At 37.1% G+C, this 19,872-nt stretch overlaps 1 protein-coding gene across 4 annotated transcripts in view; it reads right to left on the reverse strand.

The window, feature by feature from the left end:
* The window catches only part of UHRF2 (ubiquitin like with PHD and ring finger domains 2), a 78,612-nt gene that overhangs the window by 29,212 nt on the left and 29,528 nt on the right, over positions 1–19,872 (reverse strand). For all 4 annotated transcript variants that reach the window (XM_079330020.1, XM_079330021.1, XM_079330019.1 and 1 more), the window contains exons 4-5: positions 19,468–19,686; positions 2,281–2,390 (exon numbers count right to left, since the gene is read on the reverse strand). In XM_079330020.1, coding sequence (XP_079186146.1) covers positions 2,281–2,390; positions 19,468–19,686 — 329 coding nt within the window. The remainder of the gene's footprint in view (positions 1–2,280; positions 2,391–19,467; positions 19,687–19,872) is intronic.

Here is a 19,872-nt window from a genome sequence, read left to right on the forward strand (position 1 = left end):
TATATATTAAACTTTTTTTAACACACAGTACAAATGGGGTTGTAAGTACAGTCCAGAAGGAAAGACTACAGTGGTGGTTATAGCATACAGCTCAACTGATGTGCACTGTGCATACCTGAGCAATGGCAAAACAGCTGACCTGGCTGAAAAACCAGAATCACATGAACAGGGTAGTGTGGTGAGTGTTGGATTCAGGAAAAAGAGCAGTTCAAAAAATAAGGCTGAATTCCCAGATTTATTTTTCACAATTACACTTTAAAATAATATATTTATGAATGATATTTATTTATGAAAGTTATAAACAATATGCTGAAATTAATCAGAATTGGGACCAAGAACAAAATGAAATAAAACATACACAGAGGTGCAAATCTCTACACAGACATCAATATTTGGGTAGTTTAATCAAAGTGGTTACAAATAAAGAAACAACTACCAACATTGGAGGCAAGGAGCTGTAATAGACAATGAAGGTCTTGACTCTGAAATAACTGGAGTGGCAATCAGTTTACAGAGTACAATTTGGTGAGGCCATTCCCTCAAATCCTGTGTTCAGCTTCGGATCACTCACTCCAAGAAGGACATTGAGGTGCTGGAATGTGCCCAGAACAGGGCAGTGAAGCTCATGAAGGCTCTGGAGCACAAGTCCTATGAGAAGCAGCTCAGGGAGCTGGGGGTGCTTACCCCAGAGAAAAGAAGGCTCAGGTGACCCGAGACCTTATTCTTCTCTACAGCTACCTGAATTTGTAGCCAGGTGAGGGTCAGTCAAAAGGACAAGAGGAAATGGCCTGAAGCTGGGCTGGGGGAGGTTTAGATCAGTTATTAGAAAAACTGCTTCACAGAAAGACTGAAAATGTTGCCCAGAGAAGTGATGGAATTACCAACCCTGGAAGTGTTCAAAAAACATCTGGAACTCAGGGACATGGTTTAGTGATGGACTTCATAGTCTTAAGGGTCTTTTGCCATCTAAATGATTCTATGATAAGTAAACACTCATGTCAGATCAAATAGCACCATTGTAGACAATTCTTTATGGTCAACAATATGGTAATCACTCATTGTCTTGACACATAATTTTAAAAATTAATTCACTATACAGTAACTGCGGGGGAGAACTAAATGAACTGCAACCATTTTTATGCCATTTAAAATGTTGCATACTTGCAAAATAAATAATATGTAAACACAAAACAATATGTTTTATACAAGATTTTCAATTTTCTCACACTGCAATGTTATTAAGTACAACATGCTTTAAGATATTGCACAGTTCTTTTAATGTGACCAAGAAAAAATAAAACAGAGTGGATAATTTTCTTTTCTTAGTAATCTAAGGGAAGCAATTCTCAAATAATGAAAATGAATAATGAGTTGAGAAATTAACATTTTTACTTTTAAGAATACCACAGAGAATGGTATTTGCTCTTCTGAAAAGAAGGGATTTTTTTTTTTTTTTTTTACAACAAATAAACATAATTCAGACTCATTGTTGTGCACTAAAAGCCAGCCACAAAGGTTCTGAAAAGCTCCATGGAGCCAGGAATGTAATGGATAATTATATCTAATATCTACTTGTAGACCTGCAGTTCAATCTTCAGTGTTGCTATCACAAACACTTAGCACTCCTAACTTAATTATATTTCCAAACTTAGGATAAAGTGTCACACTACTTCTTAGATAAACTGCCACTTCCTCCTAATTGTGGTTGTGGGGAGGTTAAGGAGGTCTGGCATAGTAACTTTCTTAGAAGGTCATGCAGGGTCAACTAATCCAAACATTAACTGTCCCTTTTTTGCTTGTTTATTCATGGAACAAGGGGCTTTAGTGCAAATTTCCTTATCTTTTTTTCCCCCTGACATAATGACAGAATTAAAGTGCATTACTACCAACTAATTCTATTTTTGGCATTTATTAATTTATTAAAAGCTTAAATAAGATGTCAGTTGAAATAGCAGTTTTGGTGGGCTGAACACCTCTCCAGGAACTTAAATGAGACTGCAAATTCATTCTGTACTTTTTATTTAGAGCATTATCAGCTGTTTCCCTTTTTTATCATTTATGACCAATAGCACTAAACTGTTACTAGTTTCTGAATATTTTAAGTAATAAAGCAATCTTGTAGCCATCACTATACTTTTAGAATAGCAATCTAAAAATTATTCAATGCAACCACTTTCTTGAACACAAACCAATTATTACTACTACCTCTGCATGCTGATATTTTCTAAAGAAACATCACTCAATTTGTGCTTATATTCAAATAATTTAAAAAATGCATACTTTTGAAATCTCCATCCCCAAATGTCAATGGATAGGCTCCTGGTTTTTCAATCTTGTACATTTCCTCTATAAAAAGGATTTTACAATCATTTATTGTGTCTTCTGGACCTCTGAAAAACAAAAAGAATAAAAAGTACATTTAACTTAGTGCTTCAGACCTAGATGCTGTACTGATTGAATCCTAAGCGATAAGATAAAGTAGCCATTTTTAATCACTGATAGGATATTTTATTTCAATTCACACACAAAAATCAGTCTTGCCCTGCAACTTCTAAGAAAAAATAAGACACATATTTAGTTCTCGCTTAAGGAAAAGACTACTCAATTATCCTCAGATTGTCTGGCACTTCAGTTTGTCTTTATTGACAGTTGTCCAGTATGGCTTACTTCCACTTCTAAAACCTCAAAATGATTTTATTGGCCAAACATAGTAGACCAGATAAAACCATATCATCTGGAATACAGCATCTCAAACATTATTATAACAGTATAGCACCACAAACAAACTAGAAATGTGACCTACAAGACAAAATAATAGTTAGAACCCATAGAACAAGGAAAGCAGCAGAAAATTTCAGAATTCCTTTTATGACTTTTAACTGTTTCTCAACTCTGGAAAGCCGCATATAACACTGTACTGGATTATATACTCTAAACAGTCCTGCTAAGGTCAGATTTCAATGCAAAATCTCAGTGATTAGTAGTAACAACAATACTGCCACAAGACTTCTGGAAAAGAATTAGAAAATATTAAATGTAATGATTTTCATTTACTCTTATTAAAATAGATTTCTATCTACACAGATTGCAATTCAAATGAAAATGTGTTTAGGAAGAAATGGCCATAATGAAACCAAGAGTTGCAAAGCACTCCCTTTTGCTTCTTCCTTAGGATGATATTGTGCTCTCTTCGACTCCGTGTTCTCTTACTACTTTCAATTTACTACCTGATCTAGAAGTAAGCAGGAATTTTCAGTATGATGGATATCCATAAGAACCTATCATAGAGGTGACTTGAAAACCCTTCTCAAGAAAGCCAGCCTGACAGCAGATCCCTATAAGAATGTCCAGTCTGAAAACAGAATTAGATTACAGACATATAGGGATACAAGATGTTAGATTCATAGTCAATAAGGATAACTGCAACAACAGAGCATCTCCAGAAACATCAGGCTTCTATCTGGAATCTGGTTCTCTGCTCTACACCTTCACCTGCTCTCACCACTTCTGATTACCAATTCTCAGACTCTGACACATGATGACCTAACTAAAATAAAAAACTAAGCCAGGGAAAAAACACAGGCAATAAATCACTTTTTCATGCCCCTGAGCATTGCAGTGTTTAGGTCTCCATGGATCTGGGCTTAAGAGGACACTGCCAGTGTCTTGATTGACTCTAATTGCCTTTTAAGTGTGCAGCTTTTTATTTAGGCAGCTGTATTTATTTTGACCTTTTTCTTTCCCAGCAGTTTTTGGAGGAAAAGGATTCCTCATTGTTGGTCAGATGCATAAATATTCAGGCTATTTGAACAGAACATACATACGTTGCATGAATGCAAAGACATCCATCAGATAAAGAACTGTTTGATTTTCTGATCAGGAAAATAATGTATTTAGAATTAACTTAATTTGCACCCTACAGGGATTGTACTTAAAAGCAGTTCTGGCCCTTGTGAGTAACAACTCTTATGTTTAGCATGCAAAGACACTTCAAATTATCCACAATACTGAGCAATTCACAATCATAAAGGCACAATACATTCAAATATACAAAGGACAAGACATAAACATAATCTTTGGCAGAAAAACTGAAACAACAAACTCTTCAAAGCACCAATATTTCCAGGTTATTTTGTGGACTTTGGAGAGTCTTTTATTAACTGTCCTATATTTCCTGTTATTCCTAGATTATTTAAAGTTAAAAACAAAACAATCTGTTGACATTCTTTAATGCCACAAATCTATGGTATCAGAACTTTTTTACTTATAACACTGCTTGACTGCCTAGCCAGTGTTATTACTCTAGGACTTATTTCAAACACAACTCAAAGTCGTGAATCTAATTTAAAACAAAATACAGAATTATGACTTCTTTCACATAGTTAATGTGAAATTTTATACTTCATGTAGCAAGTACAAATGACTGATATTCTCAAATTCTAGTAAATTTCAGACAAATTTAAGCATATGTTTAAATTGATTTCTGCATCCTGCAAATCTTAAATGTGTGTGTAATCTATAACCACTATCCCTAGAATAAGTAAAACTGCATCTAGGAAAAATTCTCCTCTCCTCTTCCTCTCCTCTCCCTCTCCTCTCCCTACAGTGTGTTATGGTTTAGAGGTATTTGACTTAGCTTTCCCCCCATCCCTGCATTTCCCCCAGAAAACTAAAAGGCAGCTGTTTAAAAAATAGCTCTTTATTATCTGTATGCATTGCATACGGTCAAGGTAGGTGGCAAAACAGCATACAGCTTTGCTCAGAAGTCAAGACACTTGCTATTCATGTCTTTGGGAAACAAGCCAAACTTGAGTTCAGTAGAATAATAATTAGGACTAAACTCCACCGGTGCCAATTTGAACTATAAAATTACTACAATGATTAGCACATTGTCTCCTTAAAAGATAGCATGAAAGGATTTATAAGTTGGTTCAATGATGAAAGTGCTCCAAATGGTAACAGCAAAGTTTTTGTGAAATATGCAGAAGCAAGACTTTTATCAACTTTATTACAAAGTATCATCTAAAAAAATGCTATTTCCATCTCAAAGTGTTAAAGCGCAACAAAACTGGTATGTTCCAAGAAATGTCACAGCTACATATTTGGATCTACAGAGAAAGAACAACTAACATGTGAAAATGATGGCCAATAATAAATGGTTAAGCCTTACCAAAGCTAAAAAAATCTGCTTAGCTAGTTTCTCACAGAAGAATAATTTCTCTACCACAGGACACATTCAGTGTGCTTTAATAATGATTATGTGTTTTCAAAATTGTGGATATCTAACAAAATTGTGGCTATATGTTGTGAAATGTATAACCTTTCTTCATTTCTTCACCCTATCATACCAAAAATGAGAATATGCAATATGCATAGGAAATGGGGTGTTTGTAATTCAAGTAAGAACTTAAAATCTTCTGAAAGAATTGTCTCAGAACAAAGCCAGATTCTCCCACACAGCAGAATTCCTTATGCAAACCTTCCCTTGAGATAGGTTAGCCAAAGCCAGAGAGAAATCTTCAACTAAGCTTTCTTTTATCTGCACTTTCCCCACATATATTTCCTTTTTTTTTAAACCTCCAGGTAGCAAAACACTTTAGACATTTAAAATCACAATTGACTAGACATGTGACAAGTGGTCTTTACCCTGGATATTTCAAAAGCCAGCTTCACAGAAAATAAAAGCTGCTGGACAGTTATTACTCCTAGTAAACTTTATCACTTCTTACAGTCTGAGAGATTCAGTAACAATTGTAAGATGTCTGTCTGGAAACTTCTGGGTTTATCACTTTATCACAATGAAATTAAAAGTATAGTATTTAAACACACACTAAAGTAAAAATATAATGTTGTATAAAAATGAAGGGGGAAACTACTAGAAAAATACACACAAAGTTTATATTCATACTAAGAATAATAATGAAATGTGTCTAATGATTTATGATGATAATGATTTATATTTAGGCCCCCTAAGAGCAAAACCTTACTCACACTCTCATGTTTTCCACAAACAACTAATTTACAGTCAGTTTCCAAGGCTAATGTCAAAAAGTAGTGTTCAGGTCACAATCAAAATAAAAACCTAACAGAATATAACATTGGCTCTGCTCTCAAAATATACAAATTCATTTAACAAAAAAGATACTAATCAAAATGATACCAGATTTACTACCACTTTCTGTATCTATCTTTTCATATGCAACACTTGATTTACATGTCTTACATCAATCAGCCATTACTCTGCTTTGTAAAGTTTTCAGCCAGCAACTCTTTCTGTGCTGCATCAACACATCATAATTTAAAAAACATATAACCTTTCAATATTACCATTCAAAATGCTTGTTAGAACGTTTAACATAATCTCCTTGGAAGGGATTGACTGGAGATTTGATTTTAAACAGGCTTGTTTCAAAGGTTACATCAAAATTTTCCCACATTTAGACATGATATTACATTGATAATCTGACCAAATGCTGCTAGGTTGTACTGAATTACATTGAGGTTCTTTTATTTTTTTATTGCACACAAACAAAAAACCAGAAAGTATTTACAAGACTTTTTTTTTTCCAAAATATTCCAGACACATTTGTTTAATCATTAAAAAGAAATGCCCAGTTACAAAATGTGAAAGTATTAGCACTGATTTTAACTAACTTTTCATTTATTACATAAGCACTATAAAGATAAAGACGTGCAACAACTTCCAAACTATACAAACATTTTATTACTCACTTTCTATAACACTAGTATTTAAACAACAGCAAAAAAATTAAATTAACATTTTCTAGGCTATATTGAAGATCATATGCTAATAAGAGTCTTGAAAGTCTTTAAAAACAAACACATATACTCAAAAACCTACAAATTCGTACTGTGGACACACACACAAGTCAGGCAGGACATTGCTTTTTTAATGTCAGCAGTAGGTGTGACACTTGATGCATTTACAAAGCAATATATTATAGTTCAAGATGCCAGATTCTGAAAGAGGAGACGTGGACACAGACTCTTCTCCTGAGCCTGGGAGCTGTAGGTAGGTGGACATGAGAGTACATGGGTGAGGAACTGGCCTGAGAGAACAACCAGCAACAATGTCAGAGGGTCATGACTCTGCACACATCCCTGCCCCACGCCACGATCACCCCGAGGTGGGGAGCCTGAGGAGAGCCCTGATCCCGCCCCAGACCCGGCCCTGTCCATGGTGCTGCAGGAACGCCCCTGTCCCAGTGGAGGGGACTCCACTGCCACCACCGCGGCTGCTCCCTCCTGTAGTCAGGACTGAGTCTGCCACTGGCACTATCCCAAATGCTCAGCAGGCATCTACAGTTTCCAAATGCAAGTTCAAATACACAGATGTTAACACAAATGTCCATGAAGAACCAGATAAAATGCAGCTCGATGACCCATAAAGATAATACACCAAAGGCTTCATACGTGAAAACAAAGATATGAGAGCTGTTCCTGGCATCCCAGGGCATGGTCTAAGCTCAGCTGGCTTTTCTGTGTTTGCAGACTGAACTGCAGTGCACAGAAACAATGCTAAAGGTCTGTTCAAGACATCATTCCAAGGGTCTGGGCTAGTCAACAAGTTCCTTCAGGCTAGGAAGAAGCAAAGATACAAACAGACTACTATCCAGATTTTAAATTATATTGCAATTTAGTGAGTAGATACAGCATGCACTCATCATGAGCTAAGACAGAGTTAAAGGAGACTAATCTGTGAACCCTGCTAGACAGAGTGAGAACCTCAACTCAAAAACAAAGACATGAGAAGAAGCACCTCCCTTCATAACAAACTCACAGAGATACTATCAGGATGAAAGGATGAAAAGACCTTCCAAAAAAAAAAAAATAAAAAAGAGGAAAAGAAGCACAGAAACATATTAAGTGCTCTAGAAAAAAACCCAACAAAATACAAAGCAAAAAACAAACCCACCACCCAAAATCCACAAACCCCAAAACCACAAACTCCCCAAATACCCCCAAAACCTAGATTAATAAATCAACAACTACAAACCTTCCAAAATGTAAGGTGCTTTAAAGCCAATCAACCAACCAAAACCAAACAAAAACAACCAATCACAAAAAGGCCATGAAAACTTCTGAAAGTATCAACCTTCAGAAACCATAAGAGAATACAACGGCACACAATCATAGAATCACAAAGACATTTCCAAAGAATGGTCATATCAAACCAAAAATAAGGAGAACTGCTTGCAAAGAAGGACAAATCCACATTTCTAGCCCAGAAAGTTTGTAATGAATTTATTATCATGATTTGAATGCATGTGACAGCATTACTGTAATGAAAAAACTTGACATTCAGGGATTCTCCTGCTCAGAACATGATTAATCTAATTCACCAAGAAAGTCAACAGATCTTAGAAGGAAAAAGAATCCCTAACTAATTTGACATTTAGAGGGCAGCTGCTTATTTTGGATTGTCTTCATCCCTTATATTGCCCAACACTCTTCAGAAAAATTATAGCAAATGCTTCTGCCTTGATTTCCAATTCCATTAGTAAATGATATAAAATCCTCCATTTAAGTGTCCAATGGCCATTACACAATAGTAATACAGTCTTCCCAGGTCTTATGTGTTTGTCTGGAATCTCCGATAATCCTGTAATTACTAACTTTTATATTGATAAATCCAAATGCCCATGGAGTTGTGGGTTTAACTGTTGGAGAGATTTCCCAACAAACAAGTAAGAAAAACACACTTCAGTGCCTCCCTGAAACACCTATACACCAATGCATGGGCAATGAACAAAGAGGATTACAGATTACAGAGGTCTGTGTAATTAATGCAGCTTCATAACAACACTGGGATGGTGAATACATGGTGGAATAACTCACATGACTGGAATGCTGTGATTAATCGGTAAAGGCTCTTCAGGAAGAGGCTAGGAGACTAAGAAGAGTAGTTCTTTATATGAGGGCAGATCAGAAAGGAGTCAAAAGCTTACAGGCCAAGGCTGACAGAACATTAGTGATGCTGTAATAGGAGCCTGCTATAGGGAATAAATATATGAAGACTACTTCAGACAACTGGAAAAAGTTTCATGTTTGCAGGTCCTGTTCTCACAGGGAACTTGAAGCACCGTGGCATCTGCTGGAAGGTCAACAAACCATACACAGAATGTCTGGAGTGCCATGGTAACTTCTTGATCACGTAGAAGCAAATTGCTAGACCTGATACATATAAATTGTGAAGAACTTGTCATAGGACATTAAAGTTTGCCTGCAATGATGACGAGATGATAGAGTTCAGATCCTTCAAAGAAGGATATACAAGACAACCCTGGATTTCAGGAAAGTAGAATGTAATCTCTGAAGAGATGCACTTGGAAAAATCCTATAGGATATCCTGTAAAGAAAGGCCCAGTAAAGCTAGTTGATATTTAAAAATCATCACAAGCTCAAAAATGGTCTATCACCTTGTGCAGGACACCAAAGGCAACAGTAAGCCTGCAGAAATTAATAAGGAGCTTAGATATAAAACAGAAATGTGTAAAAGGTGGAAGCTGGGATGGCTGATCTGGGGCAGGAAGAAGTATTTTATTGTGTAGGCATAGGACTGGGAAAGTCAAGGTCTACCTTGATGCAAATCTGGGGAGTAAAATACTATGACAGAAAAAGGAAAACTAGAGAAAATGTGGGATCTCTGCTTAATATAAAAATAATATGGAAAATATGATATGACAAACACATGATATACAAAAATATGACAATAAACACAGAAAAACCAAAGTAATCAGCACTTTCTTTGCATCGATTATTTACTGCTAAGAACAGTGCTTAGGAATCTGAGGAGCCCAAGAGTAGAAAGAATGGCCAAAGCAAGGAAGACCGCCTCAGTGGAAGATTAGGTTATGGAGCATTTACACAGGGCATATAGAGTCTATTGGCTCTAACAGGTCATAATCATGAGGTCTAAAGGATCTGCCTGATGTTTGGATGAGTGTACTCTTAGGTGATTACACCTTCCTGTAAAGAGTAAATATCACACCTATCTTCAAGAAGGAAGATTGATGACAGACTGACCAGCCACAACTCAGTCCCTGGGAAAGTGAATATCAGTTGCCTCTGCCACCACTTAAAGTTGGATAGAAAGGAATTTCATCATATTCCACAAAGAAAAATTCAAATCCTGCACAGAGGGAGTACTAGTACCTGCTGAGTGTCTCCACCTGACTGGAGAGCAGCTTGGTAGAGAGTGACCTTGAGGAATATAAAAAACCAAGCTGACCATAAACTAGTTACGTGCCCTTGCAAGCAAAGAAGGTTCACAGTTTCTTTGACTACATTAAGAGCAGCCTTGCCAGCAGATAAAGGGAAGGTGAATGCCAATCATCACTCAGCATTATTTAGGCCAGGTGTAGGCTCCCCAGAGAAAACAGACAGGGGTGTACAGGAGAGGTTCCAGAAAAGGGATACAAAAATGATTAATAGCTTTGATAAATAACGTCCTTGATACAGGAGTGTTTACTCCAGAGAATAGAAGGGTTGTGCGAGGATGGCTCTTACCTATGTGTGTAAACAGGGAGCCAGACTTTAACTAGGCCACTGCCAGGTAAGAGGTACATACACATGAAAAACACACTTTGTGTGCCAAGAGTGAATTTTCTTTTTACAGCAGATTGTTCAGAAAGCTGGTCAAGTAGCCACCCACAACATTATTAAAACCCCAACTATACTTAGTCCTAGACAAACTGCTCTGGCTGATCCTGCTCGAACAATCTCAAGAGCTCCTTTCCATCACCAAAGTTTCTCTTAAACACATACATATATTTCAATACCACTCCTTTTTTCTTTTTTATTTTCATAATGCCTTGCCTAATATTGTACTCACCAGTACTTCCCATCCACCCACACACCACTTGTCACTTTGCACTTAAATTTTTCTTCTGTTATTCCTCTTCTGTTTGGACTTACTTTCCTTAGTGGACACTTCTAAATATACTCCCCCTAAAAAGCAAATCAAAAGATTCTGTGGTTCCAAGTCTGCATGTTTATTAGAGAATGGACTCTTACAAATACTGAAGATTTAGTTTACATTCTGGAAAACCAACAAAGATCCAAGATCCAAGTCAATCCATTCTTCACCTTCAAAATATACTTTTATCTTACAGTAATGGTTAGGACACCCATAACATTTGAAATTTTAACTTTTTACTTATGCTTTTTTCTGTTGTTGTTAAAGCAATTAATGTTTTAACACATAATTAATTGAAATGTAAAGCTTTTAGATGCAATCTGAAGAATACCGTTATCACTTTCCAAGTAGTGTGCAACTAACGAACCACTATCCTCTGAGCCAAATCATTCCATGTTTTCTTATTCTAAACCTATCCATTTGTCCATCCTCACAGTTTACTACAGGAATCACCAGACTGAGACAGGATATTAAGGGACATTTGCACACTGAATTCATAGATCCTATTCATAGATTCAATTTTTGATCTACCTTTGGTGTTGGAGGCTAGCTTTCTTTTCTTTTGTCCTTTTTTACATAGAGAATTTTTTTCCCCAGAAGTTGCTAGGAATCACTACCAATTGGGTGCTTAAGAAAATGAAGAAGTGTCCAAGCTCAGGGGAGGAGGACATCTGGTTGCACTCCTCTCATCTGGGAAGTTTCTATCTGAGGGGGAAGGTATTCGAGAGAATTGGACAGTTAAAAGACAGGGCTGGGCTCTCTCTAATTCTCAGCTTCAGAGGAGGGTAGTCAGAGCTGCCGCGTGGGGAAGGGAATTCACTGCTGCTGCCCCCAGAGCCCAGCTCAGAGCTGCTTCTTCTGCCGTGGGGTGAGCCTCTGCCTAAGAAGGCAACTGGGAACTTATTATCACCTACCTCACTAAGAGAGGAACCTATCCCCATCTGCTCATGTGCTCAGTATCCTGAGCTCACCTCTCCCTGCCCTGCTCAGAGCCAGGCCACCGCTGTCCCTCTCCTGCTGCTTCTCTGGCGCTGCTCTGAGCTTTCCCTGCACTGTAGCCCTGCACCCCCTGCCTGCCGATACATCCTGCTGTTCCAGCCTGGTGCTCCTCAGAGTCCTGCAGTGGCACTGGGATCGGCTGCCCCAGGGTTTGTGAGCCAAAGCCTCTCTCCCATCCCTTCCTGTCAGGGCAGTGGGTTTGGCTGCCCCAGGGTTTGTGACCCAAAGCCTCTCTCCCATCCCTTCCCATCTGGGCACTGGGATCGGCTGCCCCAGGGTTTGTGACCCAAAGCCTCTCTCCCATCCCTTCGCATCCGGGCACTAGGATCGCCTGCCCCAGGGTTTGTGACCCAAAGCCTCTCTCCCATCCCTTCCCATCAGGGCAGTGGGTTTTGGCTGCCCCAGTGTTTGTGACCCAAAGCCTCTCTCCCATCCCTTCTCGTCCGGGCCCAGCTGCCATTCCCGTGCGCTGCCCGAGGCCCCACAGCGCCCCCTGCAGCCGCGGGGGAATCACTGCACCCGCCCTGCCCAGCCAGGAGCCAGCAGCGCCCCTGCTGGCCGTGCCCAGAACTGCACCACAGGGAAAGTGTCCGTGGCCCAGAAGGGTCCCTGGGCTCCTGTTCTGGTTGTGGCTAATGCTGTACTTGTTCTTGTTTGTTTGCTTCATTACACACACTAGTAAACAACTGTTACTCCTCATATCTTTGCCTGAGATCCCCTTAATTTCAAAATTATAATAATTCAGAGGAAAGGGGTTTACATTTTCCATTCCAAGGAAGGCTTCTGCCTTCCTACCGGTCCTTCAAACCAAGACACTTATTAAATAATTTTATCACAGAGGGCAGACCTTGTAACACATTTGCTTTTGGAAAAAGAAAAAAAAATTACTCTAGCTATTCCTAATCATCAACACTTCACCAACACTTCATGAGAACTGTCCCCTTCCATCCTAAGATGGAAATAAGGATGACTAGCCCTCTTTTAAAATACATGCAGTATTTGCCTTTCTCCAGTTGTCAGGGTCAAAAGTCAAAGTGGTATTAAAAGTCAAATGTCTGTTGACACATGCTGTGCGTTTAACCAGGTTTTGATCCACAGGATTTGCTTGCTCCTTTTCCTTGGGATGATTTGCTCTCCAAAGTCTTACTCTCTTCAACAGCAGGACTAAAAAGATCTTAAATAATTGGGTTACCTACTCTTTGGCTCTCTCCGTAAGGCAGACTTAGTTTGCCACTAAAATTACAGAATTTCAAAGAACAGTATATTCACAATCCAAAAGACTAAATACAAATTACAAGCATTTGTCTATTTTCCCTCCATTTTGGGAAACCAACCTGAAACAATCAGTTCTAGTTAAGATCAGGCAATATGTAGGGAAATGGCACAAAGAACAAATCAGTTAATTTAAATGTTCTCATTTTAAGAATCAGGAAAAGGGAAGTATGCAGATAAAATATTTGTTTCATGTCAGAAAAGAATTAGGAACAAGCAAGTCTTAAAACTGTAATCCTTCAAATCCTTTCTACTCAAGGGAACCTCCAGAAGACTTGTCCTCTTTAAGAAGAATGAAGCAAGCAGGTAAAGAGTGTGAAGGAATAGCTATAATCTGCATAGAACATGTCAATTGCAACTATTCAGTGAGTGTTTGTAAAATGGAAACTTCTGTCCAAAGGGAAAGGAGAAAGAAACAAGAAGAGGATATCTATAATAAGTCAGCCAAATACTTCTCAAAATGTACTCTTTCATAGAATCATAGAATGATTGGGTTGAAAGGGAGTTTAAAGATCATCTAGTTCCAATCCATGAGCAGGGACAGGGACACTTTTCATTAACCAGACAGCTCTGAGCTCCATCCAGCCTGGCCTTGAACACTAATAGGGATGGGACATCTACTTCTCTGGGCAACCTGTTCCAGTGCCTCACCACCCTCGTACTACAAAATTTCTTTCCAATATCTACTCTAAACCTAATCTTCCAATTTGAAGCCATAGTCCCTTTTTCTGTCATTACATGCCCTGTCTTTCAAGTCTCTCTGGCTTTTTAGAAGGTTCCCTTCAGATACTGGAAGGTGTAACCAGGTCACCTCAAAGCCTTCTCTTCTCCAGGTGGTATAATTCCAATTCTCCCAGCTTTTTCTAATAGAAGAGGTACTTCATTCTGCTCAACTACCTTGGTGGCCTCTTCTGGACTTGCTCCAACAGGTCCATGTCCTTCCTGTCCCCTGCCAGACACCCCAGAGCTGGATGCAGCACTCCAGTTGGGGTGTCACCAGAGTGGAGCAGAGGGGCAGCATCCCCTCCCTGGCCCTGCTGTCCGCACTGCTTTGGATGCAGCCCAGGTCACGTTTGGCTCTCTGGGCTGTGAGTGCCCATGGCTGGGTCATGTCCAGCCTCTGACCCACCAGCACCCCAAGTTCTTTTTGCAAGGCTACTCTCCACAAGTTCATGACTAGCCTCTACCAACACCAAGAGTTTGATGCCATAGTTGCTAAATCAAGGTACTACACCTCATAAAAAACCTTGCAAAAGGATAAGTACTACAGTGAATGATTACAGGATTTACTCTACTCATGCTCTCTTGATGAGTTTTTCTCAGTCAGATACTGTTCTTCTGTTTCACATTTGACAGAAACAATACTTCCTGAATAACAACTCTTTCCCTAGAGCCCAGGTTGTCCCAATATCTCCTGGGCAATTTGTCCTGTACACCTGAATCATTAACAGAAGCCAATTCACACTACTTAGAAGTCTTTTTAATAATATTCTGTCCTTGTGTCCGCAGTACATTTAATTATTTACTTTTCCTCAAAACCAAAGAAAGGTTAAAAACCTAATCTGGAATTTAAAAGTGAACAGTTTACTTATTAAACATCACTTCTAAGACCAAGCAGAGAATTATACTCACACACCACTTCAGCTAACATGATTTCTTTTGTCCAACAGGGTAATTAAGCAGTTTACAAAACATTCTGGTCTGTCAACAATCATTCCTGTTATGAGTTGTGAGATCATTCCATAAGGCTGTGTTTCACAAAAAGAGCAATCTCTAGCTGTAGAGACTACGAAAAGCAGTACAAAGAAATGTTTAAAAATTCTAGGCATCACCTCTACAGATTCATCACCAAAAGCCCCAGCAAATTCTTCGCCACTCAGAATCTATCTTGATTTGAAAAAGTCTTGCTGATTCAAGAGGTGTTCTCTTCTTCAAAGGAGGTAACCAGCTCCACTGAAGTCCACAAAGGAGAAGAGGAAAGTGAGAGGTACAAATTAATCTTTTACTAGTTTTGCTGCCTGGAAGAAATATGACACTTTTGTATCTGTGCAAAAAAGCTGCGGGTAAGGTCTTCAGTAATTAAAATTCTTATTACTAGGATACCTGCTGATACAACATGAAAATTATTTGAGAAAATAGGTCCAAGTAAACATTGTTAATATTTCACACAGCATCAAAACAATATCTCCCATATCAACCAGCAAAAAAGACACTAAAATAAAATAAATACACCAGGATGTTACTTTTCTACTTTGGGTAGAGAATTATGCAAGTATTAGTAAGATAAAAATCACAATTATAAAAATTCCAGACCTGAAGAAGAAGCACTATGAGAACTGCTACTGGACATCTACCAAATTATGAGAACAACTGACACGATGATTACCACAATATAGACTTAGAGTGATAGGAAGTATGATACTGTTATATTCCTAAATGTCAAAACAAGGCACAACTACCAATATTTTTTAAACTAGATAGAAATTGACAGAAGCAAAAGAACTCTTGAAATTATAAACAAAAAAACGCATGTATAGTTTGTTTCACTCACTTCTACAGAACACCTCACTATTCTGTAAAGTGTTTAATTTCTGTGCCTTTGCAAAGCTGTAAAAACAAATATACATATGAATTTCTAAAAATCAGAAGTTAAATATAAATGGAAAATCTTGTCCAAAAGAAGTAAAGGGAGAAGCTAAAAGTAAAATCTGTACAGGTAGCATAAAGATAATTTTAATATATCATACCGCATTCTGAGAATAAAACATGCTAGATATCAATAAAAGGAGTAGTAGGATGATAAATATAAATGCATACCATGAAAAAAAAAAAAAAAAAGGAAGACAAACACCAGATCTGGCAGGTTGCAAGAAAAATACAGTGACAATATTTAAAAAGTAGTCTGCAAAAAAAATTCCTTTTTGGGAGCAGGAATGTCCATACAAAAACCTGCAGAACTAAAAGATGACAGATACGAACATGAAAATTTATGGCCATTCTATTACACTCCTTTACAGCTGCGTAGATCAAGACATCAAATTTAAACATTTAAACATTTACTCATCTAAAGAAGAAAATTATGTTCACTCTGCATAATTTATATCTATATTCTTACACATCTCCAAAAGCTTAAGCAAAATATGAGTCTTGGTATTAAGAGAGAGTCCTGGCTAAACTCAGACTTTCAAGGGCTTACTGAAGAAAAATAAGACCAAATTTGGTCTTTATTTTCAATTCTATGAATAAGTAAATATAGAGCATCATTTGATCTACTTTGGTTTGATTTGGTATGGTGAATTTAAATACATCTGCTGGCTCTGAGGTTAAATTGTGAACAGTTAGTCTCAAAGACAACGTCATATTTATTATTCTGGATTACAAACATGTGTTGTCATTATGAAGTAGACACTCTCTCCAAAGAGAAAAACTGGAAATGCAGCATCTTGCCAGTTAAACTCAGTTCAGAGGTACCACAGATACCCCAAAACAAGAATCCAGCATTCAGAGATGCTGAACTGCAAGCATGCACATACTGTCATGAGAAACCTTAAGTCCTATTCTATGGTCAAAGCACTGCTGTTTCCCTAGTATTTGCATCTGAGACCCAGAAAATCCTGCTCGATATGTTTTAAACATCCTACAATTAGCGATTTCAGCTGCAGTGTGAATACTATAGAAATGAGAATTAATAAGTGATCAATTATTCTGCATAATGATGTTTGCCTGTCCTGCTCAGTGTCATCCTCTATTTGGTAATATATATATGAAATACTTTCATATATATTTTTCAAGGATGAGCTAATGATGACAGACTCTACAGGAATTTTCCTTTTGCTTATGACTAAGACATGAGTAACAGTAATACCAAACAAATATGTGTCAAAAGATGCACCTAGTTTCAAAGCATGACCAAAGACAACATATTCTTGTTATTTCCTGTGATTACGCCAACAGCTTCACGAAATCTTTGTCAAAAGCAACCAAGATCAATAAATCAAACCTTCATATGTGGCATATAAAATTGTTTTATACAGTCTCTTTGATATAATACCACAAAAGAAAAAATGTCCAAGTGATGAATACATGCGATGAAACCCTAAGATCTCTGCCTCTTTTTACTCCCTCTGTTAGGGTTGTTCTTAAGTACTACACAAAAAAACTAGTCATTAGCATACAATCAGTAAATCATAAACATATAATCATAAAAAATTTAAAATAAACTTCACCTTTATTTGAGACAAATAGTTAATGCTAACATAATGTTAAAAACTTATATAGAAACATTATAGAATATAAACATATTCACTATATTTTTCTAGATTAAAAGAACAACAGCTGCATTATAATTCTAAACTAAAATAATATTTTTATATTATTTATATCAAATATTAATTAACAATGAAACACTTAGGTTGGTCTTTAATTTGCAAGTCAACATTCCTGAAATGCAAAGCAATTACTTTTGCATAGTCCTTACACAAATTTATGAATACTAGGAGATTTGTCTTGTTCTTTTAGTACTAATTGAGAGGAATGAGTTTGGTAGAACAGATGATACAGAATTATTCTTTGATAAATATAAGAAATGGTAGGGCTCAGTCAACATTACTTTCTGCAACAAGTTGATTACTGCATATGCAATCTATCAACATTTAAAGGAAACCAGAGTTCTTAATTGGGAAAAAATTTCTCTGAAATATGATTCCATCTGAAAAATGGACTTAAATTCATCACCTTAGAATAGGTATTTGTCAACTGTGTTGTTTTCCTCCCAACTCCTTTCAGATGATAATAAGTGTAAATATCACAGGGATCCCTATTGTACCTGCCACAGAACTTGAATTTAGCATTTTCTAGTTTGAAACATAACTATCAGTTTCTTTAGATATAGACTACCCTATGGAGCTCCAACCAAAATTTTTTATTAGCCACTGGCTGCTTCCTTTTGCCAATATAAAACATATTCTGATTATACTGTTTTTAATAGATGGGGAAAACTCTAAAAGAATCCTTGTAGGCAACAGTTTTAAAAGAATTTATCAACAGACACTGGAACTTCATGTAAGCTGCTGCCTGGACAATTCTATTTGTAGGTCATGAAACCCCTCCCTGACTCACCAAATGGCACTAGCACTAAACGCACTACAACGAAAATCTGCATCTCTCCATTAATACTGTCCTCCATTTCTTAATATCTTCTCTCTTTCAAGTAAATAATTCAAAATATATACTCATTTTTTTCCTAGCTTTGTATTTCAAGTTTGAGGGTTTTTTGCTTTGCCTACAAAAGTCCATGTGCCTGCTCTACTTCATATAAGATGACTATAATGCACAGAGATTATCTAATAAAACTCCTATAATTTTAAAATTAAAACCCACCCCCAAAACAAACTTTCAATTACTTGCATACTTTACCAAACAAATGTCTTTACAATTTCCCAATACTAGGTAAGATTGTATTTTTACAGAAAATACTGAATTAGATGTGATTCACAGAGACTTCTATATGTCTCTCTCAAGTAACCATGTCCCACACAAAGTCTTCCTATAGATACAACATTCTCTTTTCTTATAAAGAAAACTACAAAGTATGCTAGTAGTCCAATTCATTTTCAGGAACACACTCCCAGAACAGTGATAACACTGAGTAAATGTGGGACATGGCAACATTACATCAATCACTGGTCATCTTTTCATCCCAAAGAAGGTGATAATGTAACTTACTGATAGCAATATCTTAAAGATATCTCCAGAAAACACTGTTCCTTGAAGAACTGTATGGAAGTTTTAAAATGAAATAGCAAAACAAAGCAAAGACATTCAGGTAAATCTCAGTCACAATGAAAACTTGCAGTTCCCACATCCTACAGCTCCACACTTACCTATCAGAGGTTATAATACTACATAAACATTTTCTTCTTTAAAATTTTATTTAGCTAGTTTAGAGACTTATTCAAACTGTCAGAGATGACTCATACCCAGTGAGACCTAGGAGTTCTCAATTGCTTAAAAAATTACTAAATCACACATAATACATAAAAAACTTAATGGTTGCCTCCAGCAGTCTTAGGAAAAATAAAAATACTGATTTACATTTAAATCTGCACACTGAAAAAACTAAGCATGGTAATTCACACAGCTGTGGAACCAATATGACATTAAAATTAATCTAGTAGTGATTAGCACATGAAAAAACCAAACCAAACACACTTCATATGATATGTAGAGATTTTCTGAGTTGGTCAAGCAAATCTTACCCCAGCAGAATTTTAGCATGAACCTCTTTGTTAGTCCTTGAGATTTCTCTCAAAGAGGTAATTTCTGCATCAAACCAAAATCCTCTTTCTTCTGGTGTCTCAACATTGTAGTTAACCATCACCACATCACCCACTTTTAGCTCACTCCACTTCAGAATGGTTCTTGCTCGGGGTCGAAGATTAACTGTGTCCATTTCTATTATGCCATTTTCTGGGTACCTTGAAAAGCAAAACCAACAACACCAATGATTATGACTCCTGCGACAGTAAATAGAAAGTCACAGACAACTTTTTTTCAGAAGTTTTTATATGTTCATAAGGCACATAAAACCATAAAATCTGACCTAATTCCCTTTTAAAAATACAGGTTTTCTCTAAATACAGACTAAGAATTCTAGGAATTTG

The sequence above is a fragment of the Erithacus rubecula genome (genome assembly GCF_903797595.1).
Source record: "Erithacus rubecula genome assembly, chromosome: Z".
Lineage (NCBI taxonomy): Eukaryota > Metazoa > Chordata > Aves > Passeriformes > Muscicapidae > Erithacus > Erithacus rubecula.